Source organism: Venturia canescens, chromosome 9, assembly GCF_019457755.1.
Source record: "Venturia canescens isolate UGA chromosome 9, ASM1945775v1, whole genome shotgun sequence".
Classification (NCBI taxonomy): Eukaryota; Metazoa; Arthropoda; class Insecta; order Hymenoptera; family Ichneumonidae; genus Venturia; species Venturia canescens.
Genome location: NC_057429.1, coordinates 19,077,531 through 19,104,794, shown reverse-complemented (window position 1 = coordinate 19,104,794; position 27,264 = coordinate 19,077,531). Strand labels below are relative to the sequence as shown.

The window sequence follows — 27,264 nt, the reverse complement described above, 5'->3', positions numbered from 1 at the left end:
TATACGAAAGCTATCAACTTTAACGAGGAACTTTATGGAATCGATGCAGACATCATGTTGCATAATCCTTGAAACGCGAGCTAAAACATGAATGCTCACACGACATCAATAAACTTTGATCCAAACGTCATTTTGTTATTTTCGAAAAAAAACATATTTTTTTATTTTCGAGTCTCGTGACAGGAACTGCAACGTTCAAACAACTCCAGATGTTCTCGTTCGATTCAGTCTCGAGGAGAAAAGATAAACATTTAATTGCTCTCTCGTGGGAGATCGAGTGGCTTGAATGGATGACAGGAAAGGGGATCAACGCCTTCTCTTGGTTGATCGAAGGGGCCACCTCGTAGTTCGTGGAAGTTGATAATAGAACTGTCTTTCACAACACCGTCCAGTCCCAGCTCTCCGAGCAATAATCTTTCATCCCTCTCGATCGTGGAACAATTAAAAAAAAGGAAACGGAAAAAATGCGTTTCCTTCCCTGCTGAATTTTCATTGGAGGCGAACATTTTTTATTTTTTCATATTTTTTCAGAATAATTGACGTTTCCCGAGGATGGTACGAGCAGCATTGAGAATGTACAATGGCTTTTGTGCTGCGAGGCTGTTTAGCATCGCGTGAAAAGATTTTGTATCGTGAATTTTCTTGAAAGGGTAAAACGATATTGAATTATTCGACAGGCGTGAAGATTTTATGCAAATGAAAGAATTTTAATTTTTTATTTCTCCACTCTCATCGTAAAGAAAAATGAAGAACCTTTCAACGGGATCGAGAGATTCTACTTTTTCTATGGCAGATCTGAATACAAAAAGTGTAACAATTGAAGACGCGCACAAGCATCAACGGGGCTGAAGTATGGTCGAAAAAATCATTATTTTCAAGCTTGAATCATTATTAATTAAACGCTGAAAAATTTAAGTTCGATTTTTCAATATTTTCGATGCATCAACTCATAAATTTTGCACACCTGATCAAAGTTTTTTTCTCCTTCATAAAGCGAATAAAAAAAAAACGAAGAAAGAGGATTCTCCATTATTTCCTCGAAGGGAGAATGTCATCGAAAAAAATACAAACATTCGTTCACGAAAACAATGATTGGCTTTTTTCACGAGGGAGGAAAATCGTTGTTCAACGTGTTCTTTCATCCCCTGATGAATTTACCCCCACAGTTCGGGCGAGGGATGAAAACCTAAACGTAAAGGAGAGGGAAGACCTCCCTGCTTCTGACTAGGTGACGAGGCCACAGGCCTATATCTAAATATAACGTTCGAGCAAGGCCTCGTACTACGAGTCCTGGCTAATATCGATTTTATCGCCTGCAACCACAAGCCAACTCTGGGTACACGAGAATTCTTGGCTTATTCGCCACGAGAATTATCCAGAAAAGCTTTTTCACCCTCCGTTGATATTCTCCAATCGATTTTACACTCTGGATTTTATCACTTTCTTCTTCTCGTTTCGTCACGTATACCAGCTGGAGGAAATCTTGGAAGTTACTTGATCGACGACTCTTACAGATTTTCAGCCGTATAGTTTTACTCTCCAAAACGTTTTTTCGTACCTGCACGATATTGCACTCACTGACTCGAATCTTAACTAAAACATAAAAGGATGACAATAAAGACACAAAAAATTGTACTTATTTGCTTTAATTTTGAGTCAGAAAAAAACTTAGGAAATTTCTGCCTTAATAGAAAATAATTCCTGCTCGAGCACTTTCACTCTCAAATTGGAACGACGAAAAGAATGTCGACATTTGTGCATCGCTTTGACGCAATAAAAAAACGAAAGATGAATGAAGCTGATTATTCTTTTCATTTTGTATAATTCGTTTTAATAGTCTTTCAAATAATACAACTATTGATGATATTCCGCGATATTTACACGTTACAAAATTCCTTCTATAATATATATAGATCTATATATTAATCTTAGCTCATTTCACAATAACTTGGACGTTTTGTATTGTGTTAAAAAAGATGTATTAGGATGTTTTGCTAACTCGATGAAAACGATGAAAAAAATGTAACAGTCATTGAATGTTGAATGAGAAGTCGAAGATTTAAAAGTTCCCAAATTGGACGACAGGAAAGCCTAAATCTTAATACAATTCGATTTTCCTATAGATCACGTGAAAAACCAATGTTTTATTCTATTTCACGCAGGTGTAAAGTTCTTGATTTATAAAATAGCCTTAAAAGGCTCCCTTTTTTCCTTTTTCTTTTCCATTTTTATGTTCTCTCGGAGACATAATTCATTTCATTTCAGACAAATGGAAGAAACGGATTGTGTTTATTTCGCCTTCGCGGAAGATCGGGAACGAAGATTTTTCTTGGTCGCCTGATCGACTTCTGGCAAATCATCGTCCTCCGAGAGCGTTCCCTTTTTCGCGTCCTTCTTTTTCGGTCTCTGTTGTTTTGGCTTAATTTTCGAGATCACCGGAGCGCTGCTCTCACGCGAACGACGCAGTTGATATTTGCCAAAAACGTACAGAAGATAAGCCTGGAAGACTACGATAGCACCCAATAACGAATAACGCACTGCTGGAATGTTGTAATTTCCAGTTGCGTAACTGAAAGATTCATCGAGTTGACCAAGACCGTAAACCAAGACGAGGGCAGAAAGAAGAATCGTCGCAATGCGAACTACCACAAACACGCAGTTTGCGAGCATGAAAGCCACTGTAATGGAAAAAAATATATTCAGTCTTAACAGTTTATTAAATTTCGTTATTATTTTGTAATTACGTTTTATGCTCAAACATTTGAGTCATGTTGATTGTCTGAATACAAAAAAAAATATGAAATGCTACTCTCATCACCAAAAAATCGAACAACTGACAAATGCGTTGAAAACCGAATTTTTATCAAGTACTTACCTTTCGTAGGCTGTTCCTTCTGGTTGACAAAGTGAATGATGCGAGCACTGTGTAGCATAGCCTCAGAGATATAGTGGAGAACCATGAGAATCACACCAACGTGTTGGAAACTGTAATAAAAATGTTAATTTTCACAATTACAAGGAAAATCGAAGAATTGATGAATTACACCATTTGGTCATATTTATTTAGTTACTTTAAAAGATACGCTGCCAAAGTGAAGACAAGACCGGTCGTTGCATGAGCGATTCTTCCTGACATCTCCTCTTTTTTAACTCGCTGGAAATACAACTCGGGATAGCAGTGGAGCCAGTAGGCGATTTGACCGATGAAAAATAATTTCAGCGCAAACGACATGGATCCTGGATAACTTTCCCACAGCAAAGGTACATTCGCCAAAAGATCATCTCTGTCAAAAAAAAAAAACCACTCGATCATATTAGTCAGTATCAAACGTTTACATTCACCTATCCAAGTAAAAAAAAATATCATTTCTCATAATTCTACAACGTGGGAAGTCGCATGCTATGCCAAGCCATGATAATGAAATTTTTTTGGCACAATAAGAATCTTCCACATAATGTTGTACAGTATGATTTGAAATTTATTTCAATTTCTGCTTGCATATGATTTTCCTCAAGAAATATCTGGGAGATGGGTATTTGCGAACACTCAGCACTGATTGAGTAAAAATGATTACCTGATAATAATATCGATACCCCAGAGAGCGGACAGTACGAAGAAAGCGGTCAGTTGACTGGATTCGTTGAATTTGGAAAGCTTGATTTTGCTGAGGTGAAGACGCCTCGAAATTTTCTACAAAAACATTGATCGTTTATTTCAAATTTTTTTGAGATTCTATGGGGATGTGGCAAACTTTTCTATAACTCACGTCTAGGACGTATTCCTGTATGACAGCATGCATGACAATTGTTATGAGGAAGTAGAAAAAGACGGCACAAGCGTCTTTCCAGCCAGTGGAAAACTTGGGTGGTTGCCATGGAAGCGATGGATCCTGGGGCTCCGATACGTTATGGTGCAATGCAATAAATATATATGCCCATGGTGACGTAATCTGCACAAAGGAAAAAATTGATTGTTTTGAAATTCATTTGTATCTATAAACACTGTTGACAATGAAGCTCGCATTATTCTGTTTACTTAAGAAGAATCAAGACATTTTTTTCAGGTTGTGAAACTACTTCCAAGTGTGTTAAAATTCAAAATGCAACTTAAAAAAAATGCAGAAGTTTTGAAATTTACGTGGTCATAGAAGATCTTCTGAAAAAGTATAAATGTTTTCTGACATTTATTTATGAATCAAAATGTTAAATTTTGACAGATTTTTCTAAAAAAATTAAAGTAACTTCCTCATGGCAAAAATTTTGCTTCATTTAGAAGTTACTCAATTGTTACGAGATTTCTTAAAGTCAGATAGTATCTTGTTTTTTATTTATTCTATTTCGATTATTATTTTTCAATTATTGAGGATCGCGAATGACCTGATTATTCAGATGTCATTGAAAATATGACAGGAGCAACACAGCCAAATCATCAAGTAACATATGGTTAGCAAAAGAAACTATATAAAATTATAAAAACGTTAATCTGTGACAATTTTTGGAAACAATGTTTTCGGAATGTTTGCAGTATGGATTACATGATACAAAATGTCAAACAAGTGAAATTATTCCGAAAAGTACAAAGTAGGCCGGGTTTGGAAAGTTTTCTTTTTCTTACCTGAACCATCAAACCAACAACGAAAACCATAGCGACGCAAGACACGATATCCGCATGATTCTGTATAACGAATTCATGACTTAAGATCGGCGGATTCTTGTTCGAACTTTTGCGACCCTTCACAGCAACCATTTTTTTATACTCTGTGTTTTAATCAGTTTTCCTTACAAAGCGTGGTCCCACAGTGTGAACCGGGTGGAAATGAAATTCGGCACGAACCTTCTACGTTAACTCACTCACGTACACTGACAAGTCGCATAGCGTCTCGCTTCGTTACTCGCCAACTGTATCTAATGTGGCACCGCTGTGTTACTTGTTGGCACTACGCGAGTCATGAAATTTCGTAATTTTATTAACTTTTCAATATATAGATATTGAATACAATGCGCCAAAACTTATTGATATATTCGTCAAGTTTTTCTTAATTAAACATAGTTTTGTGATAATTATGTGCTTGCATTTATTGTATAAATGCTTGGTTAGTTTTTGTTTGATTTAAAGAGCGCACCGGAAACCGGAAATTGTAGTTTGTTTTATAAAAATTTATGAAGTGGTAAATTTTGTAACACTATTTAGATTAACAAAAAAAATCCGTGAACCAGGAACATCCTACAGAATAGAGTAACATAGAATATCTCAATAGGTACACAATTGGCAATGCGATCTCGCATTATGAGTTTTGAAGCAAACTTGTTATAAATCTTCAAGTCGCTACCGCGATTTCAGATAAAAGAGAAAGTGTTTGGAAGAACACATTATTAAAAAACAAATTTGCACGAAACATGAGCTAAAAAAAAATAATATGAGTATGGAGGTTAATTTTAAAACAGGCACGCTCGCTGTTTCGAACTACACGTTGGGTTGAAGTATGATGAAAGCGACACATGTGGTAAAATCGAGAACTGTTCGATAAAGACTTCGAAAGATTACAAATTACAGATTTCTCATTACTTTTCTTATACATATAGTCTTTTTGGCATGGGCGTAAAGAAAAAGGTAGTACTTATCTTGTTTTTTTGTCGGTAAGAGATCTTTGCCATATCTGTAATTTCATTCGTTACACAACCGCGGCAACCGGGAATAATTGTCGAGAAAACATCATGAGTTTCATAACCTTCGGGATTTTGACAGGTGATTATAGCAATATAATTACGAATCGCGAAACAAATAATTGCGATTTTAATTCTGTAACGATATAACATATGACTATCACTAACAATAAAACTGAACGTTTGAAAAATCTTATCGTTTTCGATTACTAATTTGAAAACAAAACAACAAGATAGAATACTTTATTCATTGCAGTTTTATACATACTCCAAAATAAAACAAATCAGTAATCATTTCAGTCTTTTAGATATTCTTGTTTTCTATTTCTTTATAATATTTTTTTAAAAATTGTGACACAAACCCATGTTTTTAAAACTTTAGTGAGGTTAAGAAATTCAAACAATGCATTTTCTTGGTATATAGTGATTCTATAATTTCTTCGCAGTCAGTGATACTTGTCATAAGGATCCGTCCAAAGATGCAAGTGGGCCGGAGGCTGAAAAATGTATCTTGGATACTGAAACTCAGACAGGAGCAGTTCTCAAGGGTCAAGTTCTGTGTAAAAAAATTGTACCTGATGAGGAACCTGCTATAATGGTAAGCGATTATTACAGAATTCACTCAATTTAATAATTACTGTAAAATACAATTTTTCTTTCATTTAATTGTAGAAAACTCTCATTCAATGGTCAGATGGGCTCAATGTTAATGTAATTCTGACAACCGGTGGGACAGGATTTGCACACCGTGATGTTACCCCTGAAGCTACAAAAAGAGTAATTGAGAAGGAAGCGCCAGGGATATCGTTTGCAATGATGAATTACGGTCTCAAAAAAACTCCCATGGCAATACTTTCACGGTAATAGAAAAACAGAAAAAGTTACTCTTACAGAATGTAAAGATCATTTTGAAAAGCAAAATATGGATTAGTTTCAATTTTTCTCTACTGATTTCATGGACAAATAAATTTTTATTCTCTTTTCATACAGTGCGACTTGCGGGATCAGAGGTAAAACTCTGATTATCAATTTACCGGGTTCTCCCAAAGCAGTACAAGAAAGTTTGATTGCAATCGCTGATGTGATACCCCATGCTGTAGCATTAATTTTGGACAATAAGCCAATGGTTCAAACAGATCATAAAAAAATCCAGGAGAGCGAAAAGTGTCAGGATGCCTCTGTGAAACATCGAAATTTAGCAGTAAATTGCAATTGTTGTGAACATAGGGCGAAAACATGTCAGTCACGAGGAAGTTGGTGTGAAAACAGTTTTACTGCTTTTTAGATTGTTATGAACGATGTAGCCAATCGATTGAGACAATCACCATATCCAATGATCTCGTTGGAGCAGGCAAAAATCATAGTGGCCAGCGAAGCTCTATGCGAAGACATTGAAAGAAGAACAACAGTAGTTTCGTTGAGAGACTCTCGTGGTAGAGTCCTCGCTTCAAATGTACGCAGTTCTTGTGATTTACCACCATTCAGAGCTTCGATCAAAGATGGATATGCTGTTATCGCAAAAGATGGGGCTGGTGAGAGATTGGTATTAGGTGGCGTTGAAGCTGGACACGAGGTAAACGATTTTTCCATAATTTTCACAATATTTACTTGATTGATGGGATTTCATTTTTTGCAAAATATTTTTGTATTTTCAGCCTGACTTTTTCCAATTGAAGAATGGTGAATGTGTGAGAGTTAATACCGGTGCTCCTGTACCAAAAGGTAAAATTATTCCTTCAGTCACTAAATTTGATGTAGAACTTTGTATAAAGAAAGGGCTCGCTTTTTTCCTGTTTCACTTGTGTCAATCGTTGCGAATTTATTTTTATAGAATTTCTTCACCTGTTGGAATATTCCAGGGAATTACATGAAAATTCTTATGAGTTTGGTCTTTTATCAAGAAAATTCGTTTTGCCATATCAATGAATAAAACTTGATTGAATCATTAAATTCCAGGGGCAACGGCTGTTGTTCAAGTTGAGGACACAAAAGTGATTGCTTCTGAGAAAACTGCGAACAATAGAACGAAGGAAACGAAGATAGAAATTTTGTGCGCTCCACAATTCGATCAAGATATCAGGTAGACACTAAAAACGACAAAATTTATACCACTGAATTAGTTTTCGAGCTACCGTACATGAATTTGATGCTAACAATAATTGAATCACATGAAATTTATTAAAAACTCACGTTATATTAATAAACTTTTCGTTGAGTCGAATTTTTCTACAACTCCAGAAAAATTTCAACATCTTGAAATTTTTAGAAACGTGGGAAGCGACATAAAAAAAGGAGAACTTGTTCTTAGTGAAGGAACTCGTATAGGAGCCGCTGAAATGGGAATTCTCGCTGCATGTGGTATCTCGGAAGTTCCGGTTATGAAACTTCCGGTTGTGGGAGTAATGTCTACCGGAAATGAGCTTCAAGAGCCTGGAGAGCCACTTAAACCTGGCCACGTTTATGACAGCAACAAAATCACGTTGATGGAAACCCTCAAAGAAAATGGCTACGATTCAGTCGATCTTGGTATTGTCAAGGATGAGTAAGTCCGTTGAATATTTTTGAAAATGATTTACTGAAAAACCTTTTTAAAAGTATAATAATGAATTTCTATTGAAGTTTGCAGGCAATGATTACCGCGATCGAGAACGCTGTAAAACTCGTTGATGTTCTGATAACGACTGGTTCTGTTTCGATGGGAGACAAGGACATGTTGAAGCCGATCCTAAAAGAGATTTTTGAAGCCACAATACATTTTGGTATTTAGTTGAAACAATTAGTCGCTGTTAATGCTCGTAGAAGCAAAATTCTACATTAATGACATAAAATTGTTCGGATGATTAACTTTTAGCTGATTTTAGGTCGTGTTAATCTGAAACCCGGAAAGCCAACAACTTTTGCCACCTCTGTTTATCAGGGTAAAAAAAAGTACTTTTTGTGCCTGCCTGGAAATCCGGTTTCAGCAATGGTTACGGCTCAACTTTTTGCAATACCATTGTTGCATAGTTTGTCGGAATGTCCTTTAAGTCGAACAATTATTAAAGTCGAGGTAATAGAAATGGAGACTTATCGTCGAAAAAAGCTCTTAAAATTTATTCTTTTAACAATAAACATACTTTCAGTTAACAAACGATTTCAAACTTGATCCTCGTCCCGAATACGTTCGAGCAACCGTCAAATGGAATGATAAAAATACGATTCCTAAAGCCTACATGACCGGAAATCAAATTAGCAGCAGATTACTAAGCTTTAGAAGTGCCAATGCTCTTCTGATGTTGCCAGGGAAACAACCGGACAAACCGACTATAAAAAAAGGTGAAGTTGTTGAGGCAATGCTTTTGGGATTCGACAATATGATGGAAGATATATTTGAGTAAATTACAAAAAATTATGTGAACACATTTTGGGACTCGAAGATCTACAAATGTGAAAATGGATTACTTATTTTTTTATCTCGTTAATAAGTTGAAACCTCAAGAATAGATACAATTGAATGAGAACTCCTGGGATCCCAATCTTGTTATGTTTAAACTAGTGTTCCTGGTATGCCATAAAATGGTGTATCATAAAGTACCCTTTGGTGACGATTTAATGGTGAAAACTCAATAGAATGAAACAAGTTTTCAAACAAATGAAGTTATTTGCTCCCTAAGTTGGTGGAGTTCTCAATTCGACTGTAGGGCTAGGATTTAACAGTGATGCGATGCTCAACTTTATTTTTTATGAGGTTTAATTTTTATATTTGTGTTATATGAATAAAAAATATTTTATCATGTATCCAGTCAATTTTTTCTCCTACTAAAAGTACACTGAAGTTTGTATGATTCTGAAGCAGCTGGAAAAGTACATTCTCCTTTACAAATGTCTCAAATGTTGAGATAGGCTGAAGTAAACACTTCTATCTACCACATAAATTTTCTATCATATTACGTCACTCTCTCACTTTCGGGTTTCCCAGGTTAACAACTTTTATCAAGAATAAAAGAAAATATGAATCACAATTAAAACGCGATAAATACTGTATAATTTTAATTTTTGTCACGGTTCGATGCTTGTGCATTGATAAAATTATGGCAATCGGTCGGTGTAGAAATATTCCGAATGTATATTGGATAGTTTGTTCGATTTGTTTACGTTCATCACGTGTTTACGTTTCACGCGTTTACACTTGATCACTTTTGGTCGTGTTTGGACTCCGGCCGGAAAATTCGCTTCGTTCGTAGCGCGTAGTAGCGGTAGTGGGGCGTGGGGAGTGGGGATAGAGGCGTTCAGCGGCCAGCCAACGGTAGAGAGGGGATGACGAGCGAGCGCGAGACAGGAGAGAGGCGCAGGGCGCAGGCGTAACGTTTCGCTTTACACTCACCTGACTCACCGCCCGGCGGGCGTGGGGTGAGGAGTATTGTAGAGCGTGAGCGTTCGTTCATACGGTTTAAAAATTCAATAGAAATTGAGAAACCGGAGCGTAAAATACGACACGTAGAATTCTACTTTATCCTTAGTGACTGAAATAATCCTACGATTGAATTTTTTTCAATCAATCAAAAAATTTATTGGAATTATGAATAAATAATAAACGGTTAATCAATGAAAATTGACAACTATCGTAATTTTTATCAAAACAGTTGTTTCACTCCCACTAGGCAACGGATCAATCATCTAAATTTTAAAGTGTAAAAGAACAAAAAAAATGTAGCATCGTGTATATCGATAAAATGCACGAAAACACAACGAAACGAATATTACAATTAATTCATTAGAATTTAATGAAAAATAACGATTCTTAAGTTTTTGTTGTTCGTTATGAATATGCACATTTTTTCCTTTGATTTCTGAGATTCCCTTTTTTAACGCAAATATGGATAAGTGTCGATAGGGAATCTTCGCTCTCGACGTTATTATCGTCACAAAATTTCCGCGTGAATAAATATTTCCGAAATTTTGGCGATTCGAAAATAGTATCGAAGCAAGACCAGTAACAGAAACAGTTTTAGTACCACCTGTAACGCAGCTTCGAGAGTCGTGTGTATGCTCGCACGCGCCCGTGATCGCAAGCGAGCTAAGATGCAACCATACCCCGAGCAACGGGGCCAAAGGGTTGTCGGCAAGCGAAGACGGACAAGTCTGTAAATCTACTCAATATATTGATAGTTAGACACAATTCCGAGTTCGATACAGTTTCTGTATCACTTTGAAGTCGCGCAGGCAAGATTCCATGCAAATAAGTCGGAGTTGCAAACGCTGCGCGCTAAGCAATGCACGCAACGCGTTTAACCGCAGCTATGTACAGCATTACGAATAGTTTTTACTGGTCAAATGCTAACAATAGGACGCGAGCAACCGGCCACGCGTGCATCCACGCGGGCACGCTCGATTCTCTACGAAACGGTGGTACAGGTTGTCGCTAAAAATGTTTCTGTTACTCGACATTGGCTATTATCCATTTGCGTGTAGCGAAATGGTTTCCAGCGGAAGAAAAAATGTCCACTTTTCCTGGAATCTTTGCCGCAGTTTTTCCTATGTTTTAATTAGAAATAAATAACGAGTTTTCATTCTCGCGCCGGTGTAAAATTCGATTTCAAACGGAAAGCCGAAGGTTGGTCCTCGAAAAAGAAAACAAAAAATTAAAATTTGCGATAACGAATCGATTACGATTTTGTGCGATGTGGTAAAGTGATAACAAGTTTTAAAGGTTAAGTGAGAACAAGTTAAAAACATGGGAGTACGAAAAAGCATTGAAAGAAAAGTGTTGACATGTGAAAAGTTTTTGATAATCGGAACCATGCAACAGGATAAGAGGATCGTAGAGGAAGAGGGAGAGAGCGCGAGGATCGTGGCGAAAAAAGGTAGGAAGAAGATAGAGGGCGACCGTTCCTGTACACGTGAGTATAACTATATATATGCCAACGATTTTTGACGATTTGAAAAGAAAAAAGCCGATGTGTCATTACAAAGAGGGGCGGGGGTTCAACTCTGGCGATAAATTTTCCCTTAAAAGTCCGCACCGCATACTATACAGTACGTATACAGTTCTAACCCGTGGTACTGACTTCTCATTGATTCTTTTGATAACGACTTGAAAAATGAAAAAGATGCTTGTTGCTGCGTTCTATGCGCGCGCACTCCGCACCCGCAAATAAACACGGCACATAACCTCAAAATACAAAAGTCAGACGCACGGTAAGGCTCCACTTATTTGCTCACGGGAGTTTGAGAAAAAGTAAATCAGCGGAAGAGCTATTTGACCGTAAAAATGGTAAAGATCGGTATCCAAATAAAGGCGACATTAGAAAACATCGACGAGTTGAGCGCTCCGGGTCGAGATTTTTCGTGGTGTTTGAAGTTCACGTGTTCGAATTGCGGTGAAGTATCGGGAAAATGGAACGACGTTTCTTTGAGCGAAGAATTTGAAGAATCGCACGGAAAGTCGGTGAGCCATTTTGTAAACAAATGCAAAATGTGTTCGCGGGTAAATAGCGCATCGATATTGGAGGACACGATAAAGCCCTACACGTCAAAGGACGAAGGGAATTTCAAAACGATCATAGTTTTCGATTGCCGAGGAATGGAGCCGACTAATTTTTGGGCAAGGGGTGGATGGGCGGCGAAAGCTTCGGAAGACGGAGAAACGTTTAGTGACGTTGATTTGACGGATGGAGACTGGGCAGATTATTCCGAAAAGACAAAACAACCCGTGAGCATCAGCGAAATTGAGCACAAATTTGTGAGAATAAAGTAATTAGAACTCGAACTTGAGATTGTAATAAAACCTTGGAAAAAACAAATGCAACAATCTTATTATTCATTTACCAACAACGTAATATAATTTATTCCATTAATCATATACAAAAAGGTTCCTCAATCGCAGATAAATATAAATGAGTTACGGTGACAGCATCGTTTGCAACGATATTCCTTATTATTTCCATTCCGACGGGTACACTCATCTTCTTTTTTATTATTCATTTGCAAACAATACCCTGCACTGTCCGTACGTTGACTAGAGAGACAAATTTGGGTCTGTATACACCGGATTCTTCAACTTTGTCGCTGATAATGTGAATTTTCATTTAAAACAATTTTTCCCCTCCAAACGTAAATGTAGCATTTTCCTACATTTCAAAATCATCCTTTTCCATACTGAAACATTTTCTGGTCATGCTGGAGTCAAAATTCATTATATTTTGATGGAACTTTTAGTATCTTATGCCAGTTATTTGGACACATTCTTTGCAGTGCTTTCTGAGATCGCATTATCAACGATTGGGCCCAAAAAATCCTGTATATACGCGACATGTATATAACATAGAAAATATATATACCATAAACATTTGGTATATATATACAATATATATTTATATGTTGAGAAACGCTTTGCACAGACTAAAAATAAAAACGCAGACTCTCATAAATACAAAAGAGAAGTTTACAATTCTCCGCATTGGAGTAAGGAAATTCAGTGAGTTTCCTTAGAACCGTGGAATGTTTTTTTCGCACAAACAATAGAACAACAAATTCATGAGGATTTTAAGTCACTCTAAACTTATTTCTAATTATAAAATCATCTGTGTAATTGCATAATAACAAATGAACTGTACAACGCGCCATAGTATTGAAACATCTGGCGCAAATCATATAATAGTGCACTTACAGTTTTGTAATTACATTTAAAAAAGATAAAGCTTCGGCGCGACTTTAGTCTCGTGTTATTTTCGTATTTTATGTTTTTTCTTCTGTTTTTAGTGGAAGAAAATCACATCGCAAGGTTTTATTCTCATGCACTGACGAATGAAAACTCGTTGGACTATTGATTTCTCTCGTCATGGATGGAAATGAAGATTTTCTCAGACTCTTACAGGTCTATCGGCTACTTATTTTCCATTCTTTTATTCTCCTTCTAATTCTACACTTTTCTATAACTTTTTAGTACAATTTCTAATATCGAGTATAAATGAATACCGGGTGCGGATCTCGGTTTTGGCAAATGATATCGTGCTGTGAAATATTTCATTGAGAAATTCTTTGTTTCACTACTATTTATTGGGAACAAATTGAACGTTGGTTCTAAATGGATTTTCAGGTGGTTTGCAATTACAATTTTCAAGTACTCCAAAAAAATTGATATTCTTTTTCATAAGATTGCTACTTCGATGAGTTTTTGGGCAAATGGGCGCTGATTTAAATGCAATTATCATGAAATACTTTCACGTTTGATAGTAGAAAAACGATTATTTTGATGTTTTTTAATTGGAAAAAATTCCCCGTGAGAAAGAGAGTTGTCAAACTTGAATTTTAGCACTCGATTCATTACCATTGTTGCAGCAATCCTGATCGTTTTTCTCTGGAATCGAATAAGTTATTCAACCAGTCAAGATAAACCGAGTTTTAATCCGAATTTATTGTTTCTTCTGTAAATATTCTACGATTAGTGGGTGTGGGTGTGTACGTGTCAACTCTCGTGTAAGTTCACCTAATAAAACGGAGTCAATATTATGAACTATTTCCTAGTCTACTATCATCTTTGGTATACGATTGGATAGAGCTCATTTTATCATCAGAAAATACAATTTTCATGCTGATTCGACCAAGAGATGTGGCTGGAATGAGAGGGAAGTTTTTCCCCTCACTAATCGTCTTGACACCTTTAAAGTAACGATGAAAAATGAATCTGACACATCGACGAGAGGCTTTTTTTTCTTGATTCTCTTGATCTTCGATCTTCAACTTCGAAGCAAGTTGCATAATCTGTGGTAGAACGAGATTTTCGAGGGTTTTTATAAGGGTTTTGGGGCCTTATTCACTTGGGTACACCTTTTCTTCATCCTCGTTCATTAAGTGCATAATGTAAAGGTTACAATTCTCAATTCAACTACTCACTATATTCAAGTATTTTCTACCTTTTCTTTTTCGTTTATAGGGATTTTCTATGCGTCCGGTTCTAAGATAACTTTTTTTTCGTAGTTTTTATAATAAGTGGCCAGTCTCCATTGAAATTTACCCCTCGATTTCGTTCCAGTTATTTCCCATCGAATCGATGCACTTTCGACAGCAGCTCATCCTACTCGGGAGTCTTCGCCGCAACTGTTTCACTGGAAATTCAAGTTTCACCTCTTACTGACGTTTCAATCCCCGATGGACCATCGCATTTACTCGCTTACGAGAATCCTCGTTAACGGCACGTCAATAGAGAGATATTTATTGGCTTTTAGAATACTTCAGCTTATCTATCGTCTCGGTTATGCTGAAAGCACAATCGAGGTATCATCGTCCCCTGGAATAGGCCCACTGAGGAAGTACCGTTATCACTTTACTGACGAATCGGAGTCAAGCCAACTCGTTCTTTCCCCACGATCCCAAAGGACCGGACTTTTGCAGTGTGCAGAAAAAATTCAAATTCTTCTCGTTTCGGCGTTTTTGAAATTCAGTAGAAATTGAGTTTTTCCCAATAGTTTTCCTGAATCCTCGTACAAGCTCGCCACGATTGGGCACTGAAAACGCGAAACTGAACTGAGATATTCTTAAGTCGGGTTCGACAGAGGAACTTAAAAAATAGTGAAATGTGGTAAAAAATGTGGCCTCGAGTCCTGAACCGAGTGAAAGTGATGACGATAATTCCCTCAAATACAACGCTAACAGTTATTTTATCGTACGAGTTTGATCCTATCGTTACGCGAGAAAACCGATAAAAGTGTTTTGCGATCTCTGCAGATGCTAACCCTCACGAGCGAAAATAAAATAATAATAATGAACGAGTCGCTATACACAAATATTTGACACGCTAAATAGTAACGAGTCTGTTGGATAAATCTCGTCGTCCGGCGTCCAAGATTATCTTCTAATCCCTTTCGCTGCGTTTTCCTTCGTTTCCTTCGATTCGTCGACTCGACGAACTTATCGAGACGTAACGAGATATTCGATATAATGCCGGGACGCGAAAATTCTAACGGAGCGCTTAGCGCGTGTTCGTATAAAAAATGTCATTAACTTTACGTTCGTGTAAAAAAGAAACGAGAAAAATGCCCAGAAAATATTTTAGCAGCATATTTTTCTTGCTTTATCTCTTGCTCACTCTTCCTTACTCGTCATTTATTTCTTCCTCGGTAAAATTTCATTTGAAATTTAGTGCTTTTCTTCTTCTTGTTTCTCACCTTATAGATAGGCAGAAAAATATATCCGTCGGCTCGTGAGTGAGTGATTCGTGAATAAGTTCGTTCTCGAACTCATTTTTATTCATCGAGGACTTCGGAAAGGGTCTCTCTCTCTGTTGTGTATCGCTACCTTCGTCGAAAGATCTTTCTATAGAAACAGTTACGTACCAACCGTGGATGAAAATGTCCACTGATTTAAGTTTAGGTCGTCGACAACGAGGCGAAAGAATTCACGTCTCTCGGCAAGTCCTTCTTCGAGCAGATTTCCATATTCTTCTTCGAATTTTTTTTCACCCTCGTTGTCCGGGAAATCGCGAATAATTCTAGGATTATTTAAGGCATCTCGTCGCGTATAACCGAGTCCTCTAATAGGCATGTCTGTTTTAGAGTCGCCGACTGATCCTCGAGGCTTCTTTTCAAGCCCTCGATCGTGTGCATCAACATTTGCCTTCGTATCTGCGTTATGTGGTGCTGAAAGAGCTGAGAATCTTGAGCGTTCAAATTCGTTTCAGCAGCCATTCTCTCTTGGCGCAATTGCGCCACTTTTTCTCGTAACGATCGTCTCGAGTCGTCTGGAATAGAATTTTTTTTTATTATTCCTCGATTCGCTTGAGAAATGGTCGATTTTTATCATCGTCTTTTATTTTAGACCTCAAAATATTTCACGAATGAAAAAACGAGCTCACCCGTGTCATCGGTCGCTGTATCCCCGTCCGAATTCCTCAGGACAACGTGACGCTCTCCCAGGGTCTTTTGTATCCTTCCATAAGTGGCGCTACCAGCGTAAACTTTCCTCTTGACAGGTTCACTTTGGGGGCAGTAGTAAGAGCTCTCGCGTATGGGTCCCATGTCAACGGATCTGGAAAGTGATCGATGTTTTGTTTTATATAGAAAAGCAAATAAATGGACTATTTCGAAGGAAGTTGCCAGGCTGTCCTGATCGGAGCGAACTTTGCTCTGCCACTTGAAACAACACTTAGATCGATTAAAAGAATGAGGATTTCATGAAACATTTGAAATTTTACAAACCTGAAGGTCATGAGCGGTGCTCTCCTCCCAGACTCGTATTTATCGTCAGAGTCGGAGGAGCTCGAAGTCGGAATTTCATGTTTGCGAATAGTTTGGCTCTCGAGGACGTTGCAGATCGATATTTCTTTGCGGTTTACGACACCGGAGGCTTTCTGAGCAGCGAGAAGAATCTGATCGTTTCCATTGAAGAGTCCAGCGTCGGTGGTGCGAGTTTCGTGGCTCTTGACGACGGCGAAGTTGCCGTTTGAGTGCTCCTGGTACTTGGGTGATTCGGCCTCGCGCTCGTAAACTATTTGCCGAGTCCTGGCGCGTCCGAGGCTCCCGCGACTGGGCGAAGCTTGCGGAGTCCTTCTCGACATGACCGGGGAATCCGGACACTTTGCCGCTGACTCTTGTTTATAAATTGAATTATCTTTCGGCAGGCAAGAGTTTCTCTCCATGAAACGATTGATCGGGGAAGAGGCTTGGCTGAACTGCCTCTTCGGGCTCGTGTGCTCGAGGTCCTTAATGCTGCCGCTCTGCAGCTCCGGCTGGGAGTTGCGACTCTTGGAGAGCGCCAGCTCGATGTTAAGCTCCGTATTTTTTATCAGCTCGACCCTCTTGTTCGCCAGACCGTTATGGATCCTGCGCGACGGCGACGGCATCACCGGCGACGAAGTGTTCTTCATGTTCACCAGTATATTTTCAGCCTCGAGTATAAGCTCCCGATATTTCCTGTCGGCTTCTTTGTCCGCCTCGATCAACGCTATTTCCGATGCGAACGTGCTTATGTAAGCGTTTCCTCTCGTCTTCTGACAGTGCCTGCTGACCACGTTCCCGTTCACGTAGCTCACCGAGTTCGATCTTCGCTTCACCGTTTTATCGCTATTCTCGTTCACCAAGTAACTCGGACCCACGATGCTTCTCGGGTCCCCGGCTACGTTACGATTCCCTCGGGACGGCGACACGTTCTCGTTCACGTCGTGATGCTTCTTTCGCCTCAAACACATCGGCGTCCCTCCAACGCTCCTGCTGCCCTGATTGAAACCCGAATTCTTCAGCAGCATACGCTCCACCAATACCCTGTTCAAGTTCGCCGTAACGTCGTCGCACTTTTCAAGCCCCGGCTTCCGCCGCTGGGATACCCGCTTTTTACGCTTCTCGCTCGACTTCTCCTCCAACTTTTTGTGACGCGTGCTCTGACGCTTCGAACTGCTTCGCACGCTCGTCGATCTTTGGACAATCAAACAATCGAGGCTTTCATTCGCCCTTTCTCCCTCTTTTCCTAATGCCAACGGCTCGCTAATGGCCAGCAACGACTTTACGATCCTTTCGGATACAAAGCAAGTACGAAAAGTACTCAAGCATCGGAAAAAATTACCAAATTTTATTCAATCGTAAGAGCTTCGGCAGTAAAAGAAAAACACCTGCAGGATCACGAACAATTGAAGTTTTGTAAAACACACTGAACGGTTTAAAAGGATTCGCGACTTTTGCCTGGGGATTGAAGTCTGGAAAAATTTCGGGATGGAAGTGAGGCGGAGTTGGTTTGATGAAAAAGTTCTTTTCTCGTGCATATATTCGTAGTTTTTGTGATAAACTTGTCGCTCTTCTTACTTTGGCATCTTACCGCAAAATGATTGAATTTGAAGAGTTTTCAAAGCTTTTAGAAAAGTTTTTCAGCCAGAACTTGACTCGGACGCTGTGAAATTTACTTGCGAGACGACAAAAGCGACTAAATTTGATAAATGAGACTAAAAAATAGGTATTCGGTGCGCGAGAACTCAAATTTTTTTTTCCACCTACGTAGAGATTTATCTCCACTCGATCACGGCAAACGGATTACTCTGAAAAATGTTTCAATAAAAAAACGAAGATTCGATGGATTCGCGTTTACGCTGCGTGTTGTCGAAATTCTCAAAAATATAAATAAATAATGAATCATTGGGAGAAAAAAAAACTTTGTAAACTTGAATATTTCGCGGTAAATAATTGATTTTGACTTTACCGGTGTTGAGCATTGTCTTCCTTCATTCGTCGCTTGAGGAAAGATTCTCGGAGTCTCGTGCTGCGTCTCGTGAGCTCACTGGTAAACGTGAAATAAGTGCAATGTCCGGTGTTGGTGAAATTGCCATCGAGATTGTCGAGATCGAGGAACGAGCCATTGTCGATGTAGTCGAAATCGTTTTCGAAGGGGTCGTTCTCGTCACCGCCGTCCTGTCCGGTGTCGAAATCGGAGGTGCAGTGAACGTAATCCTCGCAATCGGTGGGATCGCTGTCCGACAAAATGTCCGTTTCTTTTTCGTATACGTAGCTCTCGTCGAATTTGCCCATCATTTCGTTGAGCGTGATGTCGTCCTCGGAGGAGCGAATGCTCCGGGTCAGCGACGAGGCCGAGGAGCTGCTGGTGCTTCGTCTGGCGAGTCCGAGAGGCACTTTCGCCCTCAAATCGATCGCTGGTGAAATCCTCCAGTTCTGATTAATCCTGGAGAAGAGGCAATCCCGAGAGAAGAAAAAAAACTGTTTAAAAGTGCGAAAGACCAAGAAAATAACTTGCTTCAAGTATTTTCTTCTCCTCCAAAGAATCCAAGCGAAATCCTGCTCGACGCGAGCACGACCAAAGAACGGGAAGAAATAAGCCCGGAAAGTGTACCTCGATATAACTTCGAGATTCCAGACTCGTGATTAAAAGTTTGCTAAAGTAACAGTGAGAATTGACGCGCGTAAGCCGAAGAGAACGAGACCAAAGGATCAATTGAATTGGCCTTCGGACGAGTTCCAGGCTCTCAGCCCTTTCGAAGCAACTTTATCTCAGCTATACAAATATCTCACTTCTCTTTCTCCCAACAACTTGCTCTTCTCAATTGAATCCGGTCTAATGTCAGACTACGATTTAAAAAATCATGCAAATATTGAAACGTTAAACTTTCGTTAATGAAAATGAACTATTTTTATTTCCACAATGTTCTCTCACGAACAAACGTTTTTTCGAAAGAGCCCTCATCCGGACGGACCGTGATCTGACTGCTAAAAATCTGCCCCCCGGCAACGCTCAACACGGAGAATATCCTAGCAGAGAAACCTTTGGCCTCGTTATATGAATATAAAAACTTTTGACGAAATTCGTAATTGAACTTAACTCGGGTTCGGATCCAGAAACGTTGCGATCCAAAAAATGCACGATTTTTATGTTGTTTTAAGGGGGAAAAAGGAGTTTTGAAAAATTGGGAAACGAAAATCGTCGGATTTAGGGCGCCAAATATCGGTTCACTCACGGACTCCTGCCGGCGCTGAGACTCTCGTGACGGAATTCCCTCCTCGTTTTAGTATCGCGAGAATTATTGATGTTAACGTCGCTCGCGCTGCCCGAGGATTCGGTAAGTTTCAGGCCCGAACTGCTGCTCGTTTCGTCGAGAGTTAAACGCGACTTGAAACAGCCGGCGGTGCTCGAAGAGCCGGATGAATTCGCGGACAACCATGGGTTCGTACGTATCCGAGAACGTTGACGGGGCGATTGCATCGTCGATGCAATGAGAGGGGATGCAATCGATGAGGATATTGTCAAACTTTTTCTCGTTGTTTCCAACGAGTACGAATCCGACCGACGATGCTGCGACGACTCTTGTTTGTTGCTCGTCAAATTATGAGATTGCTGTTTCAATTGTTGCTGCTGCTGTTGGCCTACATGATGCTTCTTGGGAGTCCCATTTTTCGGAGTTTCAGCGTCCTGGATAATGAATAAAAAGTTTTAAAAAATGGAATTACAGTATTGTGGGGAAAAATTAAATAAAGACCGATGATTGTGAATTCAGCAGTATTTTTTTAAAGGAAACGAGCAGCTTTAGATCGGGTGGAATGATTTTTTTAAGAAAAATACGAAATTTTGAATTTTTTCGATATTTCCGAACGGGCTCGATCGCATTTGAAATAATAATAAGTGGCTGAAAAGAGCGCTGGAGATGAATATTTTATTTAAAGATTTCTGAGAGTTTGAAGGTACAGAAATAATCGATGAAAAGCACGGCCAGTACTCCGCGTTCGAGGAAGAAGGAAAATTCTTTTTTCGTATTCCATTGAACTGGCATTTGACGTTGGTGAAAAAGGCAATTTCGAATTTGGTGTATTCGAGGCCCTTAAGCCGAGAAAATCCATCTGTCAACCTGGTTTTTTACCTCCCTCGAGTTTCGCCGCACATTTTGCTGGGAGACGGGGGTAATTCGATTTGCATATTAAACGACGTGTCTGTTCGTCATTTTTTTTCGGCTCGTCGAGCTTCGGGCATCGGCGCGATGAGAAAAGAGAAAAAAGGTTTTTACAATCCGCCAACACATTTTTCGCCGGGGTCTGAAACGTCATCGAGCTTTTATCGGTGCTCCTGATGACGAAAGAAGATAAATTGAAGCCTTTGAAAGATAAATAATTCTCGCTCGCTCCCACGTTGTTTTGCTCGCTGTTTTAGTGAGCTTTGTAACGGGGGAAAACGCCCCTGGGCAATGGTAAATCGCTTTTTTCTCGTGGACTCTCGCGAGTCAAACTCACGCTCTGTAAAATGCATGCACCTCTCGCACCCAAGAAAGGCTAAAGAGTCTCCCACCCTCGTGTATATCGTTGTAAGAGACGTCTCGTCAAAGCTTTGAAGGGCGAATGACGCGGGCTAGGGATGAAGAGCACAGCCGGAGGCTGCTTCGTTCACCAGCATGACGAAAAGCTCACGGTTACAAGTCTTGGCTCACGAACTCGTCATACCATTTTCAAACCAAAGTTTCACACAAGTTTTGCCATTCTTTGTCCGAATCCATAACTTATCTCATTTTGCCACAATTTCAATTATCTTTTTCTTTCAATTACATAATTCATCATCCTCGTCCAATTTCATTTTCACAATCTCGCTACATTCTACCGAAACCGAAAAACTTTTTTCACTTTGAAACACAATTTTGGTGCCAAATATCCCGAGGCAAATTGAACTCCGACGCGTTTTTCTTAATGAGACGTTTTAAAAAGTTGCACGATTTTTATGACGCGTCGCCTGCTTTCGTACTTTTACAATGTTTCAACGAAGCAGCTTGACTTCTGGTTTAAAACCGTTATTTTTACGCTCCTTAAATCCAGTTGTGTATAAATGCGTGAACTCGGAATAAAAGAAGAAACGAGGCATTTTTGAAATTAGAAAACTTTTCGTGCCAACGATACGGCTGCTGATATATTCTAGCCTGAATAATGAGCAAGTAAAAACCGAAAGAAAATTCACAATCGTTGACCTCGCGAGGTCGCTCTATCCATTAATGAGAACGTTACAGATTTCGAGTACGTAATAATAATTATATTTCACCTCGAAAAGAGTCTGTCGCGCACCTTGCGACGGAAAATTATAACCCCGGCAAAAAACTCAAAAATAATGCTCGCGTGTTTTCAACGATCCGAGTTCTCTCGACCTCAAAATTACACTGAAAAGATCGCGCTGAATTCCGCACGATTTTGGAGGTGTGAAAATGTCAAGTATCAGCCTCCCTCATTTCTCTCATTCTTCAAACTTTTACACACTCGTGCTCAAAGCCCAAAATCATGCAACGCGACATCGATTAAAACGAGCTCGCAACTTTTGCACTGGAAAGAGGATTTTCCGGCTGCTGTGAAACTCCCCGAAAGGCAAACGCCTTCCACAGGGGCGCAAAAACTGTGGAACTTTTCACCAAAAAAACGACTTCGAGTCTTTTGTCAATGAGAAATATAAAATGAATAAAAACTCTGAAAATATATGGTGAGAAGTACGAGACATTTTTGTCGATATTCGCACTTTTTAATCGCCCATTTTTATGACGAGTTGAAAAATGCCGTTGGCACAACCGTCCAGAATTATCCCGAAATGCGAGTTTCAACCGCCGAGTGACATAAAGCGAGAAAGTCACAAGTTTGACGTCTCCAGGAACGAGAACTGTACGCGCGCTGCTTTTGAACTTTTGCCTCAAAGTTATGCTAATAAGAAGCTCCAACCGATCGACCATCTAACGCGACCTACCGACGTAATGTTTCGTAAACTAAAAGTTTCCAAACGAGATTCCATTTATTCTTAAGGCCTGATAATAATAATATTTGTGAATCTTATAAAGTGGGAAAATGATTGAAAGAGGAAAAAATATTCTCACCTCGAAGGGCGTACTCGATCTCATTTCTCTGCTGGCTTGATGTATCGTGTCCTTCGTCATTTTGGTAATTTCGTTAATAATAGCGCTATTATCATGTGCGTGTCTGACCTCGAGCGGTTCATTTCCCGGAGCGTTTTGCGGAGCGGGACTTTCCTCGGTCGGTCTTTTCCCTCTAACCGCGCTGCTTTTGTTGTTCTGAAAATAATGCGTTCCCGTACGAATATTAATGTAATATTCCGGCGGAAAACTCGCCCCGGGCGACGTCCCGTCCGTCGAGTATCCTGTGCTGTAAGCGCTCTCGGGAGACGAGAGATTAACACTTGCGGTACCACCGGAAGTCGCCGATGAATTCGTCGCCCCGTTGTACGTCGGCTTACCCGTCGATGTCTGCAGACGTATCGCGTCCACGTTTTTCACCGGCGAATTTAAGGGATGAACCTTTTCATGGAACAGAAATAACCAGATTCGTTCGTTGAAATTAATGAAGAGAATCGAATTCGTGACCGGTCGAATTTATTGAGTTTGTTGTACCGCTGCGAGCCAGCCATACAAACGATCATTGTTTTAAACAAACAATTTTTTTTATTGTTTATTGTAACAGAAAAACTGAAAATTTAGCACCTCAAAAAATGAATTTATTGTTAAAACTGTCGCTATTTTTTTTAAAACAAAATTTTCACAAATCCTTCGACCGGGTCCAAGCTATTATTATAACAAATAAGTGGTGTATAAATTCGGTATGGATCGAATTAATAGTTTTTTAGTTGGCATGCCCACTGAAACTGATGCTCAAAAAAAGGTGCTACTGGAATACAGCTGCGGAGTCTGCGCCACTTTGAGAAATTTTTTGATGAAAAAAATTGCACAAGTACATGAACGCATGCACTAGTGAATACCGTTCGGAGTTTTTCAATAAACATTTATTTTCTTGCCGAGAAAAAATCAAGAAAATCCCGTTTTTCCGCCCTCTGCAAGTGTATAATAAGGCCTTAACAGGCTGAACCGAGAGATTTAAGATTCTGGAAATTTTGGGGGATGAATCAATGCTAATAATGAAATTGGAGTGGGCAATAAAGTGAATTACGATTCCAGGAGAAAGTTTTACATCGGAAATAAAATTTTTCTTTCTTTTAGCTCGGAGTACTTTTCTGCGTCAATATTATCTTTCCAATGGTAGAGAGAAGAGGCGGGAGTGCATAAGCGATAATGCGATAATTTTGACGTATTATTTCGTGAAAGGGAAAGTCTCTCAGCACGGTCCTTTCAGCATTTTTCATTATGCGATAAAAGCAATTCTCGCAGTATCGCGTCTGCGTCGAGTTTTTGTGTAAAGAAAACTAAATAAAAAAGCGGCGCGTTTGCGTCTTTTCTTGATGTGAAGAACGATGACGAGACCGCGTGTACACAAAAGCACGAGAAACGAAGATTTCTGTCCTCTAATTGGGTGGGTAGCCTTGGAAACCTGTGGGAAGTGAAGGAAGAAGAATGGGAGAAGGAAGAAGAGGAAAAACGGAAGTAGGCGAGGGCAGAACTCTCCGACGGCCGCCTCTCCAGGGTCGCGGGAAATAAAAACGAGCTCTCGTTTCTTCACTTTTCCATGCTGCACATGCGTGTACATCGAAAGAGAGAATAATGCTAAATCATCTCTCGAGCGAATAAAAAACATCGGACAAAGCGACGGGTGCTATGAGATTTCATTCTTCGTACTGGAAATTAACCGAGAAAAAAGCAAAGAATAACGCTGAGACCGCTCGATGGTACATGAACCGCAAGCTAAGAATACACGCAAAGATAAATTAAAATGAACGAAGAAGCCCGACCATTGATCTCGGAAACGAGATTTTCAATCTCGAGGATTTTCCTTCGAAATAATTTTCGATACTAAACGTTTATTTTCATTTGATTCCCAAATTTTTTTGATTCTCAGATTTTTTTAACGAGAAGATACGAGAGAGCTCTCTTGCGGAGCTTGTGCTCGACATTTTTTCCGGTGAAAATAAACGGTTAGAATCGACTTAGGATTTAATCGAGAAGGAAATTCAAGGACTTCGAATAACCGTTATTGGAAGAAACGGAAAAAGTTTTCATGCCCACCGAATACAAGGAATTGCGGAGTTCCCTTTACATAAAAAGTTTCCCGAAGCTCCATCAAGATTCTTTAGACACGATTCAAAAAATTTACATCAACACCGAAAAATCCGAAAAAAGTTTTGAAAACGAATTGTGCTCAAAATTAGAAGCTTCCGTTCGAATTTTCGGGGTCCCAACAATTCTGATTAATCAGTTTTGTTGAAAGCGGTGAAAATGGAAACGCGAAAGTTCAACTCCCGTATCGCTTTTGCTTTGGAGTTCGTACCTGATGGAGAGCAGGTGATCTATTGGCACTGTGGCTGATTGGTGAATTGCAGTTCGAGTCGTAGTCTTTTTCGCCCTTTTTCCGATCCTTCTTCTTCTTAGGTCGAACGATATGCGCCTCCATCCACGTGCGAAGCTTCGTCCCGAACATGTTGCGAATTTCAAATAGGCCCGGACGTCCCGGCCACGTCTAACCGAGGACGCAGGATCCTCGAGTCTCTCGCTCGCTATATTTTTCGAATTTTCTTTCTTTTTAAATTCACCACGCTCACAATCTCCCGGGAGAACATAAAATACTTTGAATTACTGGCTCATCGAGCGCATCGTCTCACTTCCGGTCCACGAAAATCGATCCTTGGGAACCGGTAATCGCTCGCCACGAAAATCCAGTCTTCAATTTTCAATGCACTTACAAATCGCAACGATAAATACGCGGGAAATAATCAGCCGCATTGTTATTCAATGAACGTTCGATTCGATTTTCCTAAAATTGGCTCAATTTCAAAAATTCTGAGGCCGCCGAGAAGCTTGAATCGGAAACACTGAGAAGCGACATTTTTCGAGTCCTACGTGACAAGCTCGACCTTAACGAGGACAGAATCCCCGTCGATATTCCGCCTGATCCTCAAGTCTACGAAACCTCCGCAATCTACACGGACGAACGACGAATCTGGAAGCACAAAAGAATACAAAATTTAAGGGGACCCGGTGGTCTAGAGCACGAAAATTTCACCTATTTTTACGTTTTTCTTTTACCATTAAAAATTTAAAAACGATGTTTCAACTTTTCGGGCTTATCACTACGTTTATTGAGCATACAAAAAAATTTTTTTTCTTATTTTAAAAACAATATTTATTATTATAAAAATGCCGCTGAAGATGACCCTCTCAAAAAATCGGACCCGGACGGCGTAGGTGATTTCGACACTTCTACTCGTCTGAAACACAAAATTCAAGAAGATTCTTAATCATAAAGAGTGCAGTTACGGTCGGAACACCTGAACAAATCGAAAAAATTAAAAATTGACAAAGTGGCGCGCTTTTGAAAAAAAAACGTTCGTAAAATCGGGTTTTTTTCACTAGTTTTTTGATGTAAACAATAGGAAATTATTTAAATAAAATTATAAATCTAGTTCCGACGACATAGCCATACATGTTGTGAACAACATGTCCAAATTTCAAGTCATTTGGTTATTCAATAGTTTTTTTATTTTCACCCCCGCCGTGCCGAAAAAAGTCGTTTCGAAATAAATGAGTTTAAAGTTTGGGATGCAGATATTTTAAATAATTGAGCTAATTTTTAATACTTACAGTTAATTCGCAATAACGGCACATTATAGGTATATATTTTCGGAGAAGGGTCGGGTCAACTGCCGCGCTCCGAGCGCTAGATCCATTAGGAGCGCGCGGACCGCTCTCTACCCGGTTAATGGGCTGTAGAAGTTGTGAATTTCCACGAAAATTTCACACTATATTCTTAAGATACTATACTTTCGAAATATCGAGAAAAAAAAACGATTTTTTTAAATTTCTAGACCACCGGGTCCCCTTAACAAAAATCATGAAAAAAACGGCGACAGAAAGGCCTGAAAAAATGGTAGAAAAAATGGGCTCGTGGCTACAATTTCGAGGGTGATTAAAACACCAAAATTTACTCAATGAAAATCTTCCAACGCGCCAAAAAGTCAGAGAATTCTTATCATAAGTTAGCCAAAGCGAGCGAGATTTTTAGACAAGACTTCACGTAAATTCAACTCTTTTTCACGATTCCCTCAAAACGTATTTCCACTAAATAAACGTTAAGAGAATGAGCAGAATGAAACATAAAATGGGCCGCGAATCATTCGGGAAATTAGTCCTGCTGAATTATTCGCTACGAGGAAACTCTCGATTCCAGCCACGTTTATGAAAAAGGCTCCCGCCCCCTGAAATCTTTCGGAAGCTCT

The 27,264-nt window shown here is 39.4% G+C and overlaps 4 protein-coding genes across 4 annotated transcripts in view; 2 read left to right on the top strand and 2 right to left on the bottom strand.

The window, feature by feature from the left end:
- Positions 1-1,808: 1,808 nt before the first annotated feature.
- On the bottom strand, positions 1,809-4,890 carry TRAM (translocating chain-associated membrane protein 1). Its single transcript, XM_043428688.1, has 6 exons — positions 4,616-4,890; positions 3,768-3,950; positions 3,576-3,691; positions 3,072-3,284; positions 2,876-2,985; positions 1,809-2,678 (listed from the first exon to the last, which is right to left on the bottom strand). The coding sequence occupies exons 1-6, from the start codon at positions 4,745-4,747 to the stop codon at positions 2,290-2,292; spliced, it is 1,143 nt and encodes a 380-aa protein (XP_043284623.1). The 5' UTR covers positions 4,748-4,890; the 3' UTR covers positions 1,809-2,289.
- Positions 4,891-5,509: 619 nt separating this feature from the next.
- cin (Molybdenum cofactor synthesis protein cinnamon) lies at positions 5,510-9,441 on the top strand. Its single transcript, XM_043428687.1, has 11 exons — positions 5,510-5,746; positions 6,111-6,262; positions 6,337-6,524; positions 6,655-6,865; positions 6,950-7,237; positions 7,320-7,386; positions 7,621-7,744; positions 7,931-8,206; positions 8,284-8,423; positions 8,526-8,713; positions 8,787-9,441. Exons 1-11 carry the CDS (start codon positions 5,716-5,718, stop codon positions 9,039-9,041), a joined length of 1,920 nt encoding a protein of 639 aa, XP_043284622.1. The 5' UTR covers positions 5,510-5,715; the 3' UTR covers positions 9,042-9,441.
- A 2,188-nt stretch (positions 9,442-11,629) lies between these two features.
- LOC122415879 (CXXC motif containing zinc binding protein) lies at positions 11,630-12,446 on the top strand. The gene has a single exon (XM_043428408.1). It carries the CDS (start codon positions 11,915-11,917, stop codon positions 12,398-12,400), a length of 486 nt encoding a protein of 161 aa, XP_043284343.1. The 5' UTR covers positions 11,630-11,914; the 3' UTR covers positions 12,401-12,446.
- Positions 12,447-12,462: 16 nt separating this feature from the next.
- Positions 12,463-27,264, bottom strand: part of LOC122415876 (serine-rich adhesin for platelets) — a 56,849-nt gene continuing 42,047 nt past the window's right edge. Inside the window, exons 2-8 of the mRNA XM_043428405.1 lie at positions 25,320-25,988; positions 22,964-23,401; positions 20,093-20,544; positions 18,826-19,302; positions 16,839-18,050; positions 16,496-16,668; positions 12,463-16,381 (exon numbers count right to left, since the gene is read on the bottom strand). Coding sequence (XP_043284340.1) covers positions 16,143-16,381; positions 16,496-16,668; positions 16,839-18,050; positions 18,826-19,302; positions 20,093-20,544; positions 22,964-23,401; positions 25,320-25,469 — 3,141 coding nt within the window. The 5' untranslated portion in view covers positions 25,470-25,988 and the 3' untranslated portion in view covers positions 12,463-16,142. The remainder of the gene's footprint in view (positions 16,382-16,495; positions 16,669-16,838; positions 18,051-18,825; positions 19,303-20,092; positions 20,545-22,963; positions 23,402-25,319; positions 25,989-27,264) is intronic.